A 22,383-nucleotide genomic window follows, 5' to 3' on the forward strand; every position below is an offset into this window, starting at 1 on the left:
TGCAGCTATGGACAAGCTGCGAGCTTTATCTGTAAACTAAAGTTAATCATCTCCGCCCTTGATTCAAAATATCAGCCTCCACCCCAGATAGAGTGTTCTGCCGTTCCCCAATTCTCCAGACCAAGCACCCATCTGTCTCCTGCTCTTCTCTTGGACGTCCTCCCACGGGCACCATAAACCCACCTTGTCCAAAGCTAGACATCATTTCTGTCTCTAACGTGGTTCTTCCACCTGCTTCCTCTATGTCTGGAAAGACCATCACCCAGAGTCACCCCGTGATGCCTCCCTCCTGCCTCCCTCCCTCTCTCTGGCCACCTCCAAGAGCCAGATTGGAGAGCTCTCCATTCTACCTGCTAGATGGAGGCAGCCACTGCCTCCTTTCCCATTCCACTGTTGTGGCCCATTGCAACCCCGCCCCCCGCCTCTTTCCTGGAGTATTGCAGCCGTTTCCAGGGCAGGCCCTCCAATTTATGCTCCAAACTGCAACCAAGGCAACTTTGCCATTGCTACTTACAATCCTTCACTTTCTGCACACTAGCTTCAGGACAAAGCCCAAACTCCTTAACATGACTCAAGGCCCCCGTGACCTGGTCCTGCTGACCCCTCTCTGACCATCACCTTGAAAGCACACTTTGGCTGTGAAGTGCCAAGAAGATGCCACGCATGCCACCCGCTTCCTCTGCCTTGAACACTTCCCCCCAGGCTAACTCCTAACCAGCCTTCTAGACTCCACTCAAGCCTCACCTCCTCTGAGAAGCCTCTCCTGTCCTCCCCAGGTTAAGGGCATTACCCTTCTTCCAGGTTCCCTCAGAACCCAGTGCTTCTCACAGCAGAGAGCTCATCATGATGTCCTGAATTGTCTGCGGCTCCCTTTCAGACTTGGGCCTGGTACTTGGTAGGTGCTCAATAAATGTTCAGAAAGGAGTAAAGGATTGATTCCATTGAAAGGCAGTGGGGTGAGAGCTAGGCTGGGAGGCAGAGACTGGAATCCAATCCCAGCAGTCTTTGCCATCAACTCCCAGGGGCCTTGGGCCAGTCACTTGGGTCTGTTAACCCCTCACCTGAAAGGCCTAGATGTCTGTTGCCCTACACACACACACACACACACACACACACACACACACACACACACACACTTTGGGCAGAAGCATTCAGATGAGGGACCCAGGAGCTCTAGTTCCCCAGGTCCACCATCCCAGAAACAAGAACCGAGAGAATGGAGAAATGCCATGGCGAGTGCCATGTGAGGGAGTCACAACGGTCAGAGGTCCACATCCTGCCAGCTGGTAATGTCACCTGCTGACTTTGTCACTCTTGATGTTCTCAGGCTGGGGCTGGGGGAGTCCCCGTTCTCTCTCCCCCGCCCCCCAAGTAGACCTCTTCCCCTCTCCCAAAGCTGGCTAGCGGGGCATCAGTGGATGAGGGAGCTGGTAGGAACTCAGCCGCTCTCTCTCAGGTGTTGGGAAGCAGTAGAGGCCACAGGAGCAGAAGAAGGAGCACATGCCCTTAAGACATCGTGCCAGTGGGTCTGGATCTTACCCACTGAATAGTGCCCGCGACACCCCATTTCTCCACCTCAGCTTTCCATTTTTCCTGGCTCTACTTACGGGGAAACAGGTTAAGACTTGGGGCTGGCTTGAATGGGAAGGTGAAACTGGCCACACAGCTCCCATCAAGCTTGATCATAATGCATCAGAGCCACAAAACAAAGCACCATCTCTCCTGCTGAGTAAACAACTTGGGGCACAGCTTCCTGCGCCCACCTCTACCTCTCCCCCTGCATGTGGGCAACTCCCACATGCCCGGCTGGCCGCCGTGTGGCAGGAACAAAAAAAGCAGGCTCGGGAGGCAGCTGCAAAGGACAGGACGGCGGTTTTATATGTGGCAAAATACTTCTAGGGGAGTACAGACAAACAGACAGACAGATGGGGGCACAGGACACCAGACAGGGAGGGAGGAAGGTTGGGCAGTGGTGTCTTCTAACCAGTAAGTGGAAGCTGCACCCCACCCCAGGTGGGGGGGTGGGACAACATTGGCACAGGAGGTGGCGAGACAGGCATGAGGTGCCCATCCCTGAGGCGGGCAGCCGGGCAGGGCCCAGTCCTCGTTGGCACAATCGGCTCTCTCTGGCCCAGCTGGGTGCTGGAGAGGGGCAGGGCTGCTGGGCTGTAGGGATGCTAGGCAGAGGGACACTCGAGGGCAGAGGGGGTACCAAGGCCTCTCCTAGAGGGAGTGGACATGGGTAAAGGACAGGGTCACAAGAGGCAAATCCGGAGCAGCAGCAGCAGTCAAGCCCCCCAGGGGAGATCCGAGGTCCCGAGGCAACCGCTGGGGTGGTGATCGCCTCTTGGGCACCGACCCCCAGGGCCTCTCCCCTGGGGCCTCCGGGTGAGAGTGAAGGAGCAGTTTTTTGGTTTCAAAATGAGGCGGACTAGAGTGTTCCATGGGTGCCACACCCAGGTGAAACAGGTTGGGGGGCTCAGACGCAGAGGGGCCCCCCTCTTCAGACGGCAGTAGGCAAAGGATGTTGTAGGCAAAGCTCATTCCTGGGGTAGGCGAAGGCTGAGGCATGGAAGTGGTGGGGTGGGTAGCAGTGTCCCGGGCTGCCCACTCCTCAGGGGTCTAGGTCCTGGGCAGGCAGAGGGCACTACATCTGATGCCTGTCCCCTTCTACCCAGACCCCTCCCCAAGACAAGCTCCCCGTGGGGCTTCCGTTCCATAGCTTCCACCCACCAGACAACGCTGCCAGGAAGCTGGGGAAGGGGTGGGCACGGTGAAGGACTCTGGACCTGGGGTTTGGGGAAGAGAGCCCTCGTGGGAAAGAGTCTGTGGTCTCCCTCTCCAGGAAAAGCCCCCCACCCTTCCCAAATACTCCAGGTTGGGGAAAGAAAGGGCTACCCCATGTAGGACCCTTATTTAGAGCCCCAAGTAGAGTTAAGGAAGTGCACCTTTTCTCTGGGAGTGAGGGGAGAGAGCCCCCTGATGTGGGGAAGAGGGGACACTGCAGAAAGGTGGGCATCCCCCTATCCATCCACAGCAGGTAAGTGAAAAACCTACAGTTGGGGCTTAAAGTTATCCCAGGAGGTGGGATGCTACCACCAAAGAAACCCCAAAAATTGAGCAAAGGCATCTGAAAGGTGGGAGACAGCGCCCCCTGGAGGAAGGATACATCCCTGTGGTGAACCCCTCTGTCCCGCCCCTCCCCCGGGCTCAGAGCCCTTCCCCCCACTGTGTGGCCCCTGCTTCTCAGCGGATGTAGACACCTCGCCCCCAGCCTTCCAGCTCATTCTTGTTGCGCCCCAAAACTGGACCCCCACCCTCTGCGCAGTAGCGGGCCTTATTCCGGCCGCGGTTCCGGTTGTCGGTCAGCTCCTCTTCACAGTCTTCTTCCTCATCCTCCCAGGATCCCTGCCGGGCTGGTGGGGTGCTGCCCCCTGCAGGGTCTCCAAGCCCTGGGCCCTCTGAGGGGTCAGTTTCCATGTCCACACATGAGTCTCCCAGCTCCGTGTAGGCAGAGTTTCGGTTGCCAGAGGTGTCGGCATCAAACGTGTCTTGGCGAGACAGTGCCCGAAGGGTGCCCGCCCGGCCTGGTGGGTGGCTGCTGGGATAAAGGCCTGGGGGCTGGCCCAGCTCCCCCGGGTACTCGTGCACGCTGGCGTGCTCCCCGGTGGCCCGTTCCAGCGACTGGTCCCCGGAAGCAAGGTAGGGTCCCTGGTTAGCAGACGGACAGCACACACCATGCAGATCAGGCAGGGGTGAAAGAGACACAACAAAGCAAGGCAGGTTAGTAACGGCACCAAGATACGCAGCCTGGCTACAGGAGGTGGGTACTGGCTCTAGGGGATGGGCAGTCAGGCAAACGGCTCTACAGCCCAGCCAGAGGACAGACCTCAGGGCATTTGCTCCTCTATTGGGACGGGAGGCACCCAACATTCATAAGACATGAGGAGGCATGAACTCTTCCGGTAACCATGGTAGAGAGCCCACGAACAATTTGTCATTGCTTCCTCAATGCACGTCATTAATGCTGTCTTGGGCTAAATCATCATTAACAGCTCATTAGTATCGCCACTTGTTAGTGGTTGATTGGGTTAGTCACTGCCCCAGTTTTCCAAATATACTCAGGGAATTTCAGCTCAGAGCTCACTAACCCCCGCTCCTTCAGCCCAAACCAGACCCCAACCGCAGGCTTCCAGAACCCCTACGCTTTCCCCTAGCCAGTCCCTAGTCAGAGAACAAAGTTTCCAAGGTTGATGAGATTCCCGTGTGCCCCCAGCAAAGATCGAAGCAGCAGGCTGGAGAAAGCCAATGGGTCTCTATCCCCCAGTAGAGACAATGAGGTGGCCCAACATCCTCAGCACCAAATGCCACATGAAGGTGATCTGATGGTCACTGTCACCATGGAGGTGGTTGGGTGAGGTGCAAGAAGGCCTGGGTTCTGGTCCCATCCCCTGCCACTTCAAGCTGTGTGACCCTGAGCAAATGACTCTCCTCTCTACGGCTCAGTTTCTCTGTGGTGGTGTGATAGGGATTAGACCAGCAGTTCTAAGCTGTTCCCTGGAGACCGAGGGTGGAGTGGGAAGGGCACAAAGTGCTTCAGGGGTCCCTGAGGAGGTGAAATGGAAGCGAAGCCACCAGCTCCCTCCGAGTAGAGCAAGGACACTTTATATACTGAGGTTCCTTGTAAGTTGCAATGAACAAATGAGCTGTTACTGAAAACAAATTTGAAAAGCAATCGTCTTAGAATGATTTCTTGGCTTTCTCCTGGCTCTAATCTAGAACCAAATAGTGATGCGAGCTCAGAGATGGGAAGCAGCTCCCATGGGAGGAGGCTGAGCCAGGGCAGGGCACCCACAGGAGGGCCTTCCCTGGAATGTGTTTCACCGGGAGAAGCATGGGAGGTATGGCATCAACTCATAGAAGATACTTCATTCTGGGGCCCCTCTGAGGAAACTCCTGGGATTAGGGCTCTGGGAGAGGGGACAGTCTCTTTGGGTTTAATGGCCCTGCTCCGTGGGATTCCCTGGGTCTGAGGGCCCTAGCTCTGTTGGGTCTAAAATGCTGTGACCTCTGTGGGGTCTAAAATGGGTGTGGGGGCACCTGGCTGGGTCAGTTGGTAGAGCATGTGACTCTTCATCTTGGGGGTCGTGAGTTCTGGCCCTACACTGGGTGCAGAGATTACTTTAAAAAATAAATAAAAATAAAAATGAAATGAGTGTGGAGTCCAGTGAATGAAAATACCAGTCTTCCTTATGTTTTCTTCCTAGTCAATTGTCTCATAGTAAGGCCCCAGTCAGGCCTCATATCCAAAATCTCCTAGGGCAGCAGATACAGTCCTATGGGACCAGGCCCAGGGAGGCACCACGAGCCAACCCCAAACCCATCAAAAACCACAGACACCAGAAGCTGCCACTCACCACATTTTTTACAAAATAAAGCTCTTCCCTTCCTTCCCCATGTTCCCTGAGCTCCAGTCCCGAGCCTTGGGCAGGAGAGGAGATGGATGGGACACCTACATGGCATGCTCCTGCTGCTGGGGCACCGACCTGGCCCTCTGCGAGGCGTCCAGCCCGCCCCAGAAGCTGAGATTTCTCCTGAGTGAGGTGAGCACCTGTACCTGGAGGTTGGAGACAGGGGCGGGGCTGGCGGCCAGAGCGGCAGTAGCCATGGTGCGGTTCAGCAGCGGATTGGGCGGAGTGCTGCTGGGCGGGTGTGTGGCCTTCCAATAGGCTTCCAAGTATTCGGCCAAGTGCTCGCAGGCATCCTCCAATTGGTTCTCGTCCAGGATGATGTCAAACATTTCCTGTGGAGGCGGGGTTAGGGGGCAGGGCTGGGATGAGCTGGGCGTGACCAAGGGGGTGAGGGGTGTGGCCTGGGTGCAGTGGGTGGAGTCAAAGGGTTGAAGGACAAAGTTAAAAAGAAACCTCTGGATGTCCAGGAAGAGGAGGACTCTCAGATACATACATTGTCAGAACTACCAAAGGTCTTGGCACCCAGAATAGCCCGACTCTCTCATTCTAGGTAGAAGGCAACCTAAGCTGGAAGAGGGGCCTGTCTCCCCACAGAGAAGTGGTGCTTCCGGGGTCCAGCACCCTTTTCCCCTCAAGACCAGGGCACTCTAACAGACCCCACCCTGGTGCTCTTGGTCACTCTGGGTCTCTGACGCAGGCCAGAGGAAACAGGACAACCCCAATGTCCCCCTTTCCCTTTCCCTGGGTCTGAGCACTCACCGGGGGACACTGCGCCAGCTTCTCTGAGGCCGCTATTTGGACATTGAGGTGTTTGGACTGAGACTTCCCTCGGGACTTGATGAGCCTCTGAAGTACCTGGTTTGGGAGGAGAGAAGAGGAGCTAGAGGGACCCCGCAACACATCCTATCAGAGAGGCAGGTCCTGGTTGGCCCCAGTGTGTCAGAGCCGGGGGGATGTTAGAGGACTCTCAGCCCTGGCCACGTCTTCAGAAATGACCTCCCCTGCCCCATGTCCGTCCTACCACAATGCTCAGGCTCTCCTGGGAAGTGGCTATTTGAAAGAGGGTGATTCTCCTTCCTGAACCCTCTAACCTTCTTCATAGCTTCATCCTCCAGGCAGACATCTCCACGTTAACAGCAGCAGCCAGCCTTTATGGGACACTTGCTCTACACAGGCACCATGCTGTGCTTTCTACGTGGTCGATTCGTTTTGTCCAGACAATAATCCCATTAGGGAGCCACGACTGCTACTCTCATCTCAATAACGATAATATTTACCAGTGATAATGGTAAATAATAGCTAAACATAAAGCCACAGCCTTAACTAAAGGATCAAAGTTAACATCACCAATTACACAACAGAGACACATCGCTCTGGTGCTATTCCCACCAAAAATGCAAAATCTGAACCTCATCACAATGAAATATCAAGCAAACCCATACTGAGGAACAGTCTACTAAATCAGTGATCTGTACTCTTTAAAGATGTCGGTGTCATGAAAATCCAGGAAAGGCTGAGGAAATGTTCCAATTTAAGAATGCTAAAAAGGGGCGCCTGGGTGGCTCAGTCGGTTAAGCGTCCGACTTCAGCTCAGGTCACGATCTCGCGGTCCGTGAGTTCGAGCCCCGCGTCGGGCTCTGGGCTGATGGCTCGGAGCCTGGAGCCTGCTTTGGATTGTGTCTCCCCCTCTCTCTGCCCCTCCCCCGTTCATGCTCTGTCTCTCTCTCTCTCTGTCTCAAAAATAAATAAACGTTTAAAAAAAAGAATGCTAAAGAGACAAAGCAACTAAATGCAACACATGATCCTGGGTTGAGGGGGAAATTGCCATAAAAGGCATTATTGAGACAACTGATGAAAAATGACAGACTTTTAAAATATTTCTTGGGGCGCCTGGGTGGCTCAGTCAGTTAAGTGTTCGACTTTGGCTCAGGTCATGATCTCACAGTTCTCGAGTTCAAGCCCTGTATCAGGCTCTCTGCTGTCAGGGGCTCTCTGTTGTCAGCGTAGAGCCTGCTTCAGATCCTCTGTCCCCCTCTCTCTCTGCCCCTACCCCCATTCATGCATGCGCACTCTCTCTCTTAAAAATAAACATTTGGCACTGAGCACTGGGTGTTGTATGGAAACCAATTTGACAATAAACTTCATATATTGAAATAAATAAATAAATAAATTGTATAAAGAAAAATAAAGAAAAATAAATAAATAAACATTTGGGCGCCTGGGTGGCTCAGTCGGTTGAGTGTCCGACTTCGGCTCAGGTCATGATCTCATGGTTCGTGGGTTCGAGCCCCGCCTCGGGCTCTGTGCTGACAGCTGGGAGGCTGGAGCCTGCCTCGGATTCTGTGTCTCCCTCTCTCTCTGCCCCTCCCCCACCCGTTCTCTCTCTCTCTCTCTCTCTCTCTCTCTGTCTCTGTCTCTGTCTCTGTCTCTCTCCCTCTGTCTCTCAAAAACAAAATAAAATAATTAGCATTTAAAAATAAATAAACATTTTAAAATATAATATTTCCTGAATTTGGCAACTGTACTATGGTTATATAAATTAACATCCTCGCTGCTAAAACATACATGATGAGGTATTTAGGAATAAAGACATGATATCCGCAATTTACTTTCAAATGGTCCAGAAAAAATATATATACATATAACATAATACATATGTACAGAAAGATAAAGTAAGTGTGGCAAAGTGTCCAAAATTAGTGACTCTGAAGAAAATTGAATAATATACTTTAAATGGCTGAATTGAACGGTGTGGGAATTATCTCAATAAAGCTGTTAAAAAATGAGTGAATCTGAGTGAAGGGCAGTCCAAAGAATGGCAGTTCTTGTACGATTCCGGCAGCTTTTCTCTAGAATTATCCTGGAATTATCTCAAAACAAAAATCTTAAAAAAAGAAAAAGAAAAAAGTAATAGCTGTAGAACTTGGTAGGTACCAGGCACTTTGCCCGGTTAATTCACTTATGCAATCCTCACCACCACCGTTTGAGGATCCCTACTTTGCAGGCGAGGAAACGGGCACAGAGGAGTTAGGGGGTTTGCCAAAGGAGCACAGAGCTGGGGAGCAGCAACGCTGGTAAACTCCGGGCATTCTGGCTCCAGAGTCCCCACCCTCAACCTCAGCGCCCAGTGGGAGAAATTGAAGTATCTGTTACTTTCTAGCTCACAAAGTGCTTTTGTATCCATTATTCCATTTGATCCTTGCAACCACCCCAGGAAGTACTTAAATCCTATCATTCCCTTTTAGCTCATCAGAAACTGAGGACTCAGAAAGGTTAGGGTTAAGGAACTGGGCGGCATCATGAAATGAGACTTACCGCCCTTGGTTGTCATCATGAATCAGACAGAACTCTGGGCTCTTTACATTATCACCTGAAATCCTCTCAACGATAACAAGGGAGGGTTTTTAATTCCCATTTTATAGGTGAAGAAACTGAGGCTCAGAGGCTAAATAAATCCCCCAGAGATCCCAAGCTCAATAAACAACAACAACAACAACCAAACAACAAAATTTAATTAATGAATTAATTAATAAAGACTTGAACCCAGTGCTATCTTCTAACGTCAAATACAGCACCTGAACTCGCCCTCCACGTTTCTCAAACCCCCACTAACATCTAGGAGGAAAAACTCACAGAGCTGCAGGAGAAAAATAAGTAAATTAGCCTTCCTACCGATTCATCTCTATCAAGGTCCAAGTGAGGACAGTGCAGCAAAAAGGGACAAAATCAAATGACAGTAAAGACCTCCCAAGTGCCAAGCAGTTGGGTGACACTGCAACAAAAAGCACAGAATTCTTTCAGTTTCCTCGACCAAGGATGGGAGGTCAACCAGAGTGGAGACAGGGGACTGGCCTGCATGACCCTATTAATGGTATTTATACGAGCTAATACATGAGGAAGCACATTATACCAGACACTTTGCTAAGTGCTAAGCATTCACATTAGGTTCAATCTTCACAATGTCCATTTGGTGGGGTTTTACCGAGCAGGCAAATAAGGCTCGGGGAGATTCAGTCACAGAATTGATAAGCAGTTGCTGAGGCTTAAACATAGGCCACCCGACTCCAGAGCACTACTGTCCCCACTAGGGTTAGGCTCCCGCACCCACCTTTGGAGAAGTAATCTTGATGTAAACAATGATGGGGGCCAGTGAGGTCTTGGAGAGCTGGGCTGGGTGGTTGATGGTGTCAGCATCCAGAGCAACCAACTGAAGGGTCCGGGCCAGCTCGAAGATTCGCTCGATCTCGCTCTGAACCTCAGCTGGGAGACACGGAGTCATGGGGAAGGGGGAATGTAGGGGAGCCTCCCCAAGAGACGGTGGGCAATAGAACACTTCTGGAGATGCCCCCCCTCCTCCCTCCCTTCCCAGGTCTGGGCCCGGAAGGGGGGTGGCAGGGTGGGCTCACCCAGGCTGGAGCGTGTGTTGGAGCGCTCAATGATGATGTGTTTGCTAGGGTTGTTGAGGACTGAGCGCTTAGCCAGGGAAATGTCCGCTGTCACACGAGTGATAGAGATCCTGAGGGATGGGACAGGGGGATTGAGGGGTCAGGATGGGCTAGAATCCGCTGCCCACTCCCAAGGCTCCAAGTCCTAGACCTCAGTCCAAGAGTCCCAGAATCATCATTCAAGCCACCCTGCCCATCCCCAGCAGCACAGGACTAGAGTGAGAGTGGGGTCTTACCTGCCATCAAATCGATGCTTCAAGAAGTCAAATAAAGCTTTCTGCATCATATCTGTAACCTGAGGTTGGGGGTTGGGGGGGAAGAAGTCAGGTGTGGGTGGGCTGCTGAGTATTTACACCCTCACATTCTATTTTCTTCTCAAATTCCTGAGATAAATGGGCCTCTAAGGGGGGTGGGGGAATTCTTTCTGGGGTGTGAGGAGCTTCCAATGGGGTCTCTGATTCCAAAGGTTCTTCTAGGTGGTATCTCTGGGGGGGGTGGGGGATCCTTCTCGGGGGGGGGGTCTTGGGAGGGGGGAACCAGATACTTCTGAATGGGTCTCCCTGTGGGTCACGCCCCTCTGGGCCTGTAGGTCTGTAGCCCTCTGGGGAGATACCCTGGGAATCTGGGCCTTTCCAGGAGATCTGCCTGGGGTATGAAACTCTGTAGCATCTCTCTGGAGGTCTGGGCCCCTCTGGGTCCACTCCCCTCTAGGGCCTCCTACCTCATAGCCCTTGAGCGACGGTCCCACCAGGATGATGGGCCTCATGGAAGGTACCACGTCATAGGGGGGCACATGCTCTGTCTGAGGGGGAAGCAGGGAAGGGAAAGCCCAGAGTGGGGATGACATTAGCCCCTCTTCCCCAGCCTCCAGGCTCCCCCATGCATTCTTTCCTCCCCCTGGTCCCAGAGCCCAGATGTGGGGATTGAGGTGGGATGGGGAGGGATGGCCAAGAAGAATCAGGGAGGGTGAGAGAAGGGTGGGGCGGGGGAGAGGTGGGGAGGGCACAAGAATGGGTGTTAGAAGGTCCCACTAGCTCATCCCAGGAGGTGGGGAGGGGGACACAGAAAGCTGTGATACTCACCGACTTCTGCTTCTGTTTGGCTGGGTCCAGAGATTGCCAAGAGTGGGGAGGTGGGGGAGAGAGGGAAGGGCACCCAGGCAGGGGCAGAGGGCAAGGAAGGAACCAGGACAAGAGAGGGAGGGAGAGTGGGCAGACGAGGAGAGATAACAGGGCATGCGTGTTAGTGACAGACAGAGCCAGAGAGAGGGGACGGGACCCCATGCCAAGGGGGAGCCAGAGATGGCCCTAAATCAGGGCTGGGAGGGCTGACAGTCAATGCAGCGGATTTGGGACTATTCAGACATACCCTTCCCCTTTCTGGGTCTTGGGAAAGAGCTGGGAAGGGTGACAGCCCCAAATTTGGTGCCCATCTCCTACCCCTAATGCAGTCCAGGAACCTTCCCATTTTAAAGGTTCCTTTAACCGTCCTGCTACGCAGCCAGGAGACCCTCATGTGCCCACCCTAGACCCACAGAGTCCACAGAGGACAAAGAAGGGTCACCATCCCAGTGTCTCCTTCGCATGCAGGGGCGAGGACATGGAATATCCCAGTGCTAGCGAGGGATGAGGCCAGGTTTCATTAGCACCAGACCCTGATTCCAGTGGTGGTGGGGTCAGGGGGTCCCGGCTGCCAAGAGCAGGGGTGTTTCAGCTGCAAGAACCGTCCCTTCCTGGGGGGTGGGCCAGGGTGGGGTTGTGTGTGGAGCCCGCTGTGCCCATTCCCCACCCGCTCCCCGCTCCTTGGCAGGAGGCCCTGCTCCCCACAGAATCAGGCTGGTACGGCATCTGAATCCATCCTGCTCCCCTCCTCCTGCCCCAGAGCTGGGCCCTGACCCCTCGCCCCCTTGCCAGGGCCCAGCAAGAATTACCTTCTTGAAGAAGGGGATGCGTTTGCCATGGGGTGGCGGGGTGGTGACACTGCTAACACTAGTCTTGGCAGAGCCGCTCTGCTCCCCGAGCTCTGCCTCCTCGTCCTCTAGCTCTAGGGGGTCTAGTTCAAAGGCTAAGTTAGTCATTTCATTACCTGGACCGCAGTCAGGAGAGAGGAGGGAGGCGAGGTGGGGAGGAGTGGGATGGACATGGAGACACAGTACAGAAGGCAGGGATGGGATGGGGAAAAAAGAGAGAAGAAGAGGTGAATGGAACAGAGCTAGGAGAAATGAATGGGGGTGGGGTGGGGGAGGGAGGCAGAGAGACGGAGCTACCAAAGAAATGGGAAGGAGAGACATGAGAGAATGGGCGCGGATGGGCCCAGCTGGGGGGGTACCCTACTCTTCACGGAGGGGGTACCGCTGGGTGTATTTGGAGGACTCGGGACTGGGGTGCCCCCTACTGCAGGGAGAGGAGGGGACAGGCGATGGGAGACCACCCCACCGAGGAGCTCCTCCCAACGGCCTCCCCGCGGCCCCGTTCCCTAAGGTGGCAACGGCTCTTACCACTGGCAGGGGGCGTGGGGCGGCGGGTGCCAGTCACCACGTCTCCCAGGCTGGAGCTGGAGTTGTCACCTGATTTGCTGTGTGGGCAGAGAGGCAAATGGAGCTGTGAGCGGAGGGGTGGGCGTCAGGGTGGGGGAGCCTTGTTCTCTCCCGTGCTGCCTGCCCCCCACTCCCCTGGAGACCCTCCAGCCCCACTGGTGATGCCGGAGGCAGCTCTGTGCACTCAGGGCAGTGGATCAACCCCCGAGGCCTAGTCCCAGCTGGATGGCCTCTCTGCGGTCCCCAGCTAGACACCTGGAGCTGAGGCGGTTCTGGCGCAGCTTCTGTTCCTGCAGAAGGCGCAGGCTGTCCAGTTTGACGGGGCTGGGGATGAAGCCAACCTCACAGCCCTCCTTCACCAGTCGCCCAATCCACCAGTCGTTATTGTATTTCTGCAAACAACAGCGGGTGGGGTGGGAGAGACCAAGAGGGAGATTGGAGTGGCGAGCCAGCAGCTACTGGACCCGCCAACCCTGCCCAGGAGGCGGCACCTTCAAAGAGCCGGCCCCTGGCTCTGCCTGTGCCGTGGACCACCCTACCCCCAGCACATCCCTGTCCCACCACGTGCCCGCCCTACCCTCGAACAGCAGGGAGAGGAGTAAATGCTGACCCCTACGTGTGCCTGCATGCCGCCTCTCCACCTCCAGACCTCGTCACAAACCCTCTCAACAACTGTGTGACCTGGGCATCGCCACCCCATTTTACCAGGGAAAATTAGAGGCTCAGAGACGTGAAGAGATTTGTCTAAGGTCACACAGTGGATTCCGCCAAGCTCTGCTTGGCTCAGAGCTCCGGCTGCCCATCTCCTGGTACCCACCCCCTGCCCTCCTTCCAGATACCAAGTGCTCTCTCCACCTCTTTGATGTGCAGGAAGTCCTTGGGCTCGAAGGTGATGGCCACTCCCTGCACCGGCACCTCATCCCCCGGAGACGGGTTGTAGCCGACATTTGTCCTCACAGCAAATGCCACCGGCTTGGTCTAGAGGAGGTGCATGGGAAGGATAACAACCAGAGGGTTAAACCACAATGTAATGTGCTGGGGGGAGGTGGGGGCATGATGCGGAGGTTTGTTTGGTTGATCGCTAAGATGTATACTGAGTGGTTTCAGTAGTGTTCCTGTATGTATGTTAAAGTTCACAATAAAAAAATAAAAATTGACTTCAGCCTTCTCAGGATGGAGGGGGCCACGGGGGACAGTAGGTATTAGCCCAGAATGACACCCAGAAAAATCTTAGTAATAATAATAATAATAATGACAGTAGCTATCATTTACTGCTCCAGGCATCGTGTTACATGTTTTACAAGCATTACCTCACTTATGCATCACAAAAACCTTAGGAAGTTAACTACTAGGGGCTTCCGGCAAGCTCAGGTCAGTGGAGTGGGCGACTCTTGTTCTCGGGGTTGTGAGCTCAAGCCCCACATTGGGTGTAGGGATTACTTAAAAGAAAAATACTAAAATCTTTTAAAAAACAAAAAAGAAGCTAACTACTATAATTATCTGTATTTTAGTGAATGAGACTAAAGTTCAGAAAGGTTAAGTGGCTTGCCTAAGATCACACAGCTAAAAAGAGTTAGCCCAGGAAGTATGACTCCAGAAAGAAGTAGAAAGTCTCAAGTTCTTATTACGTGTAGAAACACTATCAGGCACTTATTTATACTATCTAAAAAGGCAAGTTTTATAGCCCACATCTTACAGCTGTAAGACAGAGGCATGTCGAGGCCCTGGGGTACACCAGCTAAGAAGTGGCTGGGACAAGACTTGACCCTGGGTCTATCCAGGCCATCTCTAAGGCCTGGGGGTGAGAGAAATAATGCCAGGACAGCCCCCTGATTCTGTATTTCTCACCTTGGCTTTCTCGAGCTGGGCTAATGCCTGGCGTTCTGCCTCCTTCCTTAAGGCTTCCCGGTCCTCCTCCAGAGACACGTCAGAGTCCGATGGACGGCTGGTGTAGGACTCCGCTGAGCCCTGAAAACAGACACAGAGCCAGCTCAGGGCCAACACTGCCTCTCAGTTCCTGGGCCTCGGAAGGCACAGAGGTGCCAGCCACCTATCATGGATGCCTCAAGCCCCAGCCAGCCCAGCGTGATGCCACAGGGGCTAGGAAAAGGTGGCATTAGATGAGAGAAGCCAGGGACTGAGATTTGCAGGCCCCTGGGGAAAGTGTGGCCCTAGGAAGGGTGACAGCAGCAAGCAGGGGGTTAAGGCAGATCCAAGGACAGCTGCTTGGGGCCCAGGGAGGGGTGGGAACCTGATAGGGGCACAGCGCAGGGGAGGAGTGCCAGGGGATGAGTCTCTACTCCCAGTTCCTCCTTCCCTCCCCTGCCCCCAGCACCAGCTGAGATAGACTCAGCAGAGGCCCACTGAGTCCTTCCAGGGACAGTAGTCACCAGCCTAGGCCTGAGGTCTCTGCACTGTGGGCAGACGGCAGCCTGCTCTTGCTCTGCATGACGGGGCCGCCAAAACTTTTGCTATCTTCTGCTCAACGGTGAGGGAAGATAGAATCCTACTTCTCTGGCCAGAATCAGAGGAACCCCAACCCTCAGGCTCTCACGAGATCCAAAAGAGAACCCAAGATTCCTGGGGTAGTGCAGGCAAAAGAGGCAAGTTAAGAGCAGGAACAGGGGGCGGGCCCTCTCTCCAATACTAGGGCTGCTGGCTGCTCGGGGTAAGGCAGGCCCAGAAGTCTGGCTAGGCCAGAAAGCTGGCCTTGACCACACTGACCATCCCAGAGCACAAGAAACTCTGTCAGGGATGCGGGCACATGTGTGGGACATGTAACCTGTCCAGACCCAAAGTGTCAATGAACATGCTTATTCACAGGCGTGCTTGGATGTGCAACTTCAAATGTGTTTAGAAGGGCGCATTCTATGGTATGTGCTGGATAAACATGACTGAATGCATAGAGGGGCACATGAGCGCAAACAGGGGAGCGCCCTAGGTGTCGGTGTCCCTGACGATGTGTGGCACGTGAGGGCAGGATCCAGGAGGTGTGAATTTGTGTGACTGGGAAGTGGTGGTGTTGCTACAGGGGCAGGAGGTGATGTGGGGAAAGAGCAGGACTGCAGACATGTGATGGTTCTTTCCTGAGGCCACGAAAGGGTCACTTGGCCAGGAATGCCCGTTAGCTTGGTAAGGAGGGGCCCTAGGAAAGAGAAAAAACGAAGTCCCACCTCCCCCAGAGGGACCTGGTCATTAGCTAGTGAGGTTGCCCATTCCTTGAGCAGCCAGATCACAACAATGGGAGACTCGGTGAAGGCACCAAGATCGGGGTGGGGGTGGAGATGCTAATGGAAGGTAGAAAAGAGACAAGAAGGATCAACAATAGCCAAAGTATGGAAAGAGCCTAAATGTCCATCGATGGATGAGTGGATAAAGAAGGTGTGGTATATATACAATGGAGTATTACTCGGCAATCAAAAAGAATGAAACCTTGCCATTTGCAACGACGTGGATGGAAGTGGAGGGTATTATGCCAAGCGAAATTAGTCAGAGAACGGCAAAAATCATGGGACTTCGCTCATATGAGGACTTCACGATATAAAACAGATGAACGTAAGGGAAGGGAAGCAAAAAGAATATAAAAACAAGGAGGGGGACAAAACATGAGACTCTTAAATATGGAGAACAAACAGAGGGTTCCTGGAGGGGTCGTGGGAGGCGGGATGGGCTAAATGGGTAAGGGACATTAAGGAATCTACTCCTGAAATTATTGTGGCACTATATGCTACCTGATTTGGATGTAAAATTTACAAAAGAAAAGAGACAAAAAGGAAGGAGAGCAAAACCCAGCTAATCTACCACTCTCCACCCCTCCTGAGGGGAGTACTCAGGGTCAGGGAGACAGATGCCCAGAGAGCCAGAGAAACAGACCCAGAGACAGAGTGACTGAGAGGCATGTACTGATCCTAACACACATATGCACACACGCACACACACAGACATGCGCGCACAGAGACAAGGAGCAGGAGCAGGAATGGTGAGGAGACAAGGAGACAGGCTGGAGTGAGCACCCCCCCCCCACCACCAGCTTTCCCTTTGGGGCTGCTCCCACCCATCCCTACCCCATCCCTAGCTCACCACTACGAGGGTCCGGCTGGGCGCCTCCATCCCGGCGCCCTCAGTGCCTGGCCCTGCTGGCCTAGGGGGTGGCCCAAACTGCCCGTTCCCCCGGGGGGCTCAGGTTACAAGCAGAGTTGCTACATGTGCAAACTGCTAGGGTATATTTAGCTCAGAGATGTGGCAAGGCCTGCTCCCCCACTCCCCGCCACCTACTGGGGGTCAGAGAGAGGGAGCTGAGAGGAGGAAGGATTAGAGGCTGGGGTCTGATCCCCTGTGGTGGCAAACAGTGAAGGAACCAAGGCCCTTCTCTGTCAAGAGGCGTCACACCGAGCACAGTGTCATTCCTCCTAGCCCTGGCCCTGGTCCAGCCCTGCAACAGGAGGAATGAGGAAAAGACTGAAGAAAGGACTTCTTATCCGTCTGTGTACTTGGAAGATGCTGGGATGAAGGGCTCCCTGTCTGACCCTCTCAAGTCAGGCCTGAGCTCACAGGTGCCAACCGTCGTGGAGAGAGAAGAATCAAAAAGCAGAGCTCACTCCAATCTGTGGTGGATCTGCGTGGCACCTCTCTCTCTCTCCAGCCCAAGGGGGGCTGACCTCCCTACTGTCCTCTGCCCTCATATGCCCTGCCCGTATCCTCTTTGGCACACTCCCTTTCCTTGTCTGATCCCAAGCCTCTCTCGCCTTTTTTGGGTACCAGGCTTTGTTGAGATGCTCTGTAGTCATAGCAACCACATGCCTCTCTGGCTGCCTCTCCCTGAGCCTGAGATGGCCTGGGGTTGAGAGTGAGAACACAGAGGAGAATGGCATCTTCCCGACTGAGAACAGAAGACCCCAGAAAGCTATCCACTTATCTCCCTTCGCTCAGGGGTGCTGCTCTCTGAAACCAACTCCCTCCTGCCCTCACCACCACCAACACACTTTCTGCATACTAAAGACCAGTCATAGCTGGACATGCCGTGGGCCTTTCCTTGACCCTTACCTACCCGGGGCTCCAGGGACCCAGATGACCTGGCTCTACATTTCTTAGGCTCTGCTTCTACCCCACGCTGTCACAGATTCTGGGGGAGGACATGGAAGCAGACAGCCGGCAGGGGGAGTGGGTGACAGCCCGAAGCAAGCTAGAAGGAGGCAGGCTGTCCCTGAAAGAGATGACGCAGGCAGGCAGCAGGGGCTGGTGCCTGGAGCTGGGGGAGGGGCGGGGCGGGGGCTGAGGGAGTGGGTGCAGCTGACAGTATATGCAGAGGTCATGGAGGTAAGGGTGATCCGGTGGTTCCAGGCAGGTGACAAATGACATGGGGGTGGGTGCCTGGAGAAAGCCTCAGATCCAGCTCACTAATGCTGGTCTCCACCAACCAGCCACCTCCTTTCTCTCAGCCCAGCCTCCCCATTACCTGGCGGACAAAACTGTTGGATGTCGTATCCGAGGACGTGCTCCCATCCGACCTTTTGAACCGCCCTTTCCTCTTGCTGTATTTGCCCTGGAGAAGCCAGGAAGGGACAAGAGTGGAATCAGAAAGGGCCTTTCCCAACCCTCATCCCATCAAGCCCAGAGCTACAGCCAAGCCTTGGGAATATCAGCCCTTGATCTGAACAACCCTTCCCCCCATCTTCTTCCTGAGATGGTACAGCCCTAAGGGGAGGGAAGGCCCAGACCACAGCCCTGGGGTGGGGGACAGTGCAAGAGAGCCCCAGGAAGCACACACGGAAACCCCCAAACCAAGCCAGAGAGGCTGGGAACGGGGAGGCACTGAGAAGCTGGAGGCTCATTAGGCAGCAAAGCTAATTAAGATGCTGGGCAGGCTGCAGAGGCCTCCTGGGAAGGGAGAGGCTGCCTGCAGTGTTAGGGGGGCAGAGAGAGCTGGGGAGAGTCCCCCTCCCTTTCCCCCTTAGCTGGAGCAGGGGGGCCGAGTATGCCTGTAGCCCCCAGAGAGAAGAGGAATCGCCAACCCAGGCCCAGCTTAGCTCTTCCTGTGACCGAATCTTGCCTTCATTTTTCCGCAGAGTGGGGAGGGGAGTGGCAGCTCTCGGCCCTGGGAGACCCCAAACTAGATTTCTGGGGAGGGGGCTGGGGGGGGGGCATGGAACTGTATTCAGAAAGGAACATCTAACCCCAACCCACTCCAGTGCGCAGCCCTCAACCCGACCCCACAGGACTTTTCCTCAGCCCCCTCCTCACAATCAGTGGTCACACCCCTCCCCTTGGGGAAAGGGATCAAGCTTCCACTGTCTAACCCCTGGCTGCCACCACCTACGCCCCGTCCCCATGGTCCCCACCAGGCTGCATCAAGTTCAATGCCCCTTGGCCCTGCCCCAAGACAAGCCTGGGACACAACCCCCACTGTTTCCTGGGGTAGGCTGGCTCAGTCTCACTGGCTGGGCTCCTGGCTTGGGTGGAGTGGACCCTGTCTGACCTCTCTCGAGCGGCCACACATTCAGGTATTTCCAGGCCTCCTGTAAAGGGGGCTGCTTCCTTGCCCTCCTTAACTCATATACACACGTGGCCCCAGGCCATTCCAAAGTAGGGCGGGATGATTGAGGGTTCAGGCCCTCCAAGCCCTTGCCCCCACTGTCAATCCTAGAGTTTCTTTGCCAAAGAAGCTAGATTAGATATGATCACATTAGGGGCTCTGGTTCCTTAGGCCTGAGTACAAGGAGCATGGATAAATGGGAGAGAAGGGTACCTGGGAACCCTTCAAAATCCCTCCCTCCCATCCCCTTCTCTCAAACCAGACAAATACCCAACCTCTAGGACTGAGGAGCCCTACAAACTTAAGAGGATCCTTCAGTGAGCCCCAGACTCTCTTTCACACCACCACCACCACCACCCCAGGATGGGAAAAGGGAGTGGCACCCAGAGAGACAAGGGACAGCTGAAAGGAAGGCTCCAGTCAGCTGCCTCCAGGCTCCAAGGGGCCTGGGGTGGAGAAGGGAGGTATTTTTAGGTCTAACCTGCTCCCCCCCACCGCCATGCCCATCAACCACATTATCATGGTGGTTACAGTTGCTCTACACTGGCAAGAAAAGAGTTAATGGTATCCTAGCCTTGGAGTGTTGCCAGATTAGAGAATGGCCTTGTCCCAGAGAAATCCCTTGGTACGACCACCCCAGACCCTAACCAGCCAGCCCAGATACTGCTGGTCACTCCATGGGCACACACCACACCCAAGAATGCCCCTTCCTGGGGATAACCCAGGTTGCAGGTAAGTGTGAGTAGGGGTGGGGCGGCAGACACCCCCCACCACCCAGGTAACACAGCGTCTTCCCCTCCAGGACAGTGAGTTGGCATCCATCCAACTTTCCAAACTTTGGAGGCGTTTTCTAAGGCTGGGGAGGGGAGGGGGGTGGAGTAGGAAAAAGATAACGTGGGTGTTGGGGTAGGGAAGCTGGTCCAAAAGAAGGATGTAGCTGAGGTGCCAGGATGGGGGGGATCTAGCCCAGGGCTGGCCCCTTCCCCACCCTCTAAGGCCAGTGTCTGCGGCTCCGAAGGCCTGCTGGCACCGCCCTGACCATCGCCTCGGCCATCACCCGGTACCTCCCCCGCCCCACCCACCCCCGCCTGGCGCCCCTGAGCGTGCTCTGCGTCGCCCCCTTTGCCTGAGCTCGCTCTCCAGCCTCCCTCAACCCCCGGCTGCCCCGCCAGCACCCCCACTCTCAACCCATGGAGCAGGTACCCAAGCAGCAGAGACCCTGACGCGGGGGAGCCGAGGCGAGGGTGACAGGAGGCCCGATCGCCCCCTCCCCGCTCCGCCAAACCGCAGCCCAACTCCGGGCCAAGCGCCCATCAATCATTAACCCGCAGGGATTGGGGGCGCGCAGGCGCCCCTCGCCCCTCCTCGCCGGGCACATAACTCCTTCTTCCCCGGAGTCCCTCGAGCCGACCCCACAAGGTCCGCGGGAGCGGCCCCCCTGCCCTCGGGCCCGGCCACCACACCTCACCTGCGGGCTGGGGTCGAAGACCTCCATGGGGATCTCCTGGGAGGGTGGGTAAGGGCTCCGGGACATGCTGGTCTTCTGGACCATGGAGAGGAGCCTCCCCTCCGGCCGCCGGCCCGGCCCAGCCGGGCGCCCTCAGCGCATGAAAGAGGCCGTCGGAACCGAGAGCAGCGCAGCGCGGCCGGCACCCGCTCCAGCCACCTGGCCCGGCCTTCGGCTGCCCTGTTCCAGCCTCCCGTCCCTCCTCCCGCTCTCTGCTCTGCCGCCGCCGCCTCCTCCGCCCCTGAAGGCTCAGCATCTCCCCCCGCCCCCTCCGCTCCCACCTGCCCCTCCTTCCCTCCGCCCTCCCTCCCTCCGCCCGCCCCGGCCCCGCCCCTCGCAGCCCCTCAGCAGGCTCCGCACAGACAATGGGAGGGCAGCCGGAGGGAGGCACGCCCCTCCTGGCTCCGGGAGGGGGTGAGCGCCGGCCTCCGACCGGCCCCGGGAGAAGGTGGCTCACTCCGGGTACAGGGGTGGAGGGAGGAGTGAAACCCTGCCTTGGGGCGGGGGGGGGGGGGGGGGGCGGTTTACCAGTGGATGCCAAGCGCTGATGGAGGTGAAGCGCGGATTGGCACGGCCCCCCGTTTCCGTCCCAAACCACTCTCACTTAGCAGGTCTGCCCATTCCACTCCAGTGGGGGCCGCCGGAACTTCCCGATCCCTTTGATCCTGGGACCTGGCGTTAACCCCTTTCTCCCCGGTGTGGGCCTAGACTGACTTGAACCAAACCGGAAGGGCCCACTCCCTCCGACAGGACCGTGACGGCCGCGGGTCAGCCAACCCGAGGCTGAGGCTGGGGTGAGAAGGATGTCCAGAGGGAGTCCCCATCACAGACAACAAGAAATCCCAGAGACCCAGGGGTCTTTCTGCCCTAGTCCCTAGAATCCCCCCAGACCTTCCAGAAGGCAAGGTCCCTGCTCCTTGGAAAAGAGAGGAAAGGGTAGGAAGAAATGCGGAGTTGAGAGAGCAAAGTAGCTAAAATCAGATCTAGTGACTTTTGACCTAGAATTCTCCCCCCTTCATCCTCGATTTGGGGACAAATATCCAAGGCCTGGACCCCACCCACCACTACCTATGGAGAGAAGAGGACTAGGGGATTCTAGTAAGCATTCTGGTGTTAGGGTGCCTGGCTGGCTCAGTCGGTAAAGCATGCGACTCTATGTCAGGGTTGTGAGTTCCAGCCCCACATTGGGCATAGAGGTAAGTTTAAGAAAAACAAAACAAAACTCTAGTGTCAATTTGGCTCAGGCTATTTCTGGTTGTGTGGCCCTGGAAAAGTCACTACACTTCTGTAAAATGGGGTTGCCCATACTGTGGTGTCTTTGTCACCTGGGATTACTTGGGAGGATGAGGGAGAATGAAATTAAATGAGGACTCCTTAGATGTTTGGAGATGCTGTAAGACGCTGAACAGAGGCCTGTCATATCATGACAGGAGGAACTGTTACCTCTCTATCCCTTCCTTGCTTCTCAAAGAGGGGAGATGAGAAGGAGAATGGACAAGATTTGCCCAGGTTCAGTGACCTGAATATAAAGGCCAGCCTGCTGTCTCCTGCTGGAGGAGAAACTGTGGAATACACTGACTCCTTCTCACCCTGGGTTCTACAAGCGGATGGCCGGTTAAGTCATTTCTCTGATCACATTACTTTGAGGGTGAGTAAGGATGAAGTACGTCAGCGTTGTTCTATGAACAGATCCAACCCTAAGCAGGGGTTTAATCTGTCCCTTGGACACAAGAGAACCTGGTATGAGAGAGAAAGCATGAATACTGAATTTGGAAAGACCTGGATTTTCAATCTCTTCTACCTCACTCGGCTGTAAAATGAGAATAACATCAACTGTGTTGTTTTGAAGAAGTGGCATAAATTTTGCTTTTCTTCCTCTCTTTCCTCAGCTC

General features: G+C 55.0%; 1 protein-coding gene across 4 annotated transcripts; it reads right to left on the bottom strand.

Annotated features, from left to right (window-relative positions):
* Positions 1-1,853: 1,853 nt before the first annotated feature.
* CACNB1 (calcium voltage-gated channel auxiliary subunit beta 1) lies at positions 1,854-20,722 on the bottom strand. Of its 4 annotated transcripts, none has more exons than XM_019817812.3 (14): positions 20,453-20,722; positions 17,908-17,994; positions 14,301-14,420; positions 13,308-13,430; positions 12,708-12,844; positions 12,414-12,490; positions 10,999-11,018; positions 10,638-10,718; positions 10,153-10,211; positions 9,878-9,987; positions 9,580-9,731; positions 6,231-6,326; positions 5,618-5,803; positions 1,854-3,711 (listed from the first exon to the last, which is right to left on the bottom strand). In XM_019817812.3, the coding sequence occupies exons 1-14, from the start codon at positions 20,534-20,536 to the stop codon at positions 3,247-3,249; spliced, it is 1,797 nt and encodes a 598-aa protein (XP_019673371.1). In that variant the 5' UTR covers positions 20,537-20,722; the 3' UTR covers positions 1,854-3,246. The 4 variants fall into 4 exon arrangements, with proteins under 4 accessions (XP_019673371.1, XP_019673370.1, XP_006940349.2 ...); XM_019817811.3 differs by lacking the exon at positions 10,999-11,018 and adding an exon at positions 11,847-12,001 and having other exon boundaries at positions 20,453-20,721; XM_006940287.5 differs by lacking the exons at positions 10,999-11,018; positions 17,908-17,994; positions 20,453-20,722 and adding exons at positions 11,847-12,001; positions 16,533-16,671.
* Positions 20,723-22,383: the final 1,661 nt, after the last annotated feature.

The sequence above is a fragment of the Felis catus genome, chromosome E1 (assembly GCF_018350175.1).
Source record: "Felis catus isolate Fca126 chromosome E1, F.catus_Fca126_mat1.0, whole genome shotgun sequence".
NCBI lineage: Eukaryota > Metazoa > Chordata > Mammalia > Carnivora > Felidae > Felis > Felis catus.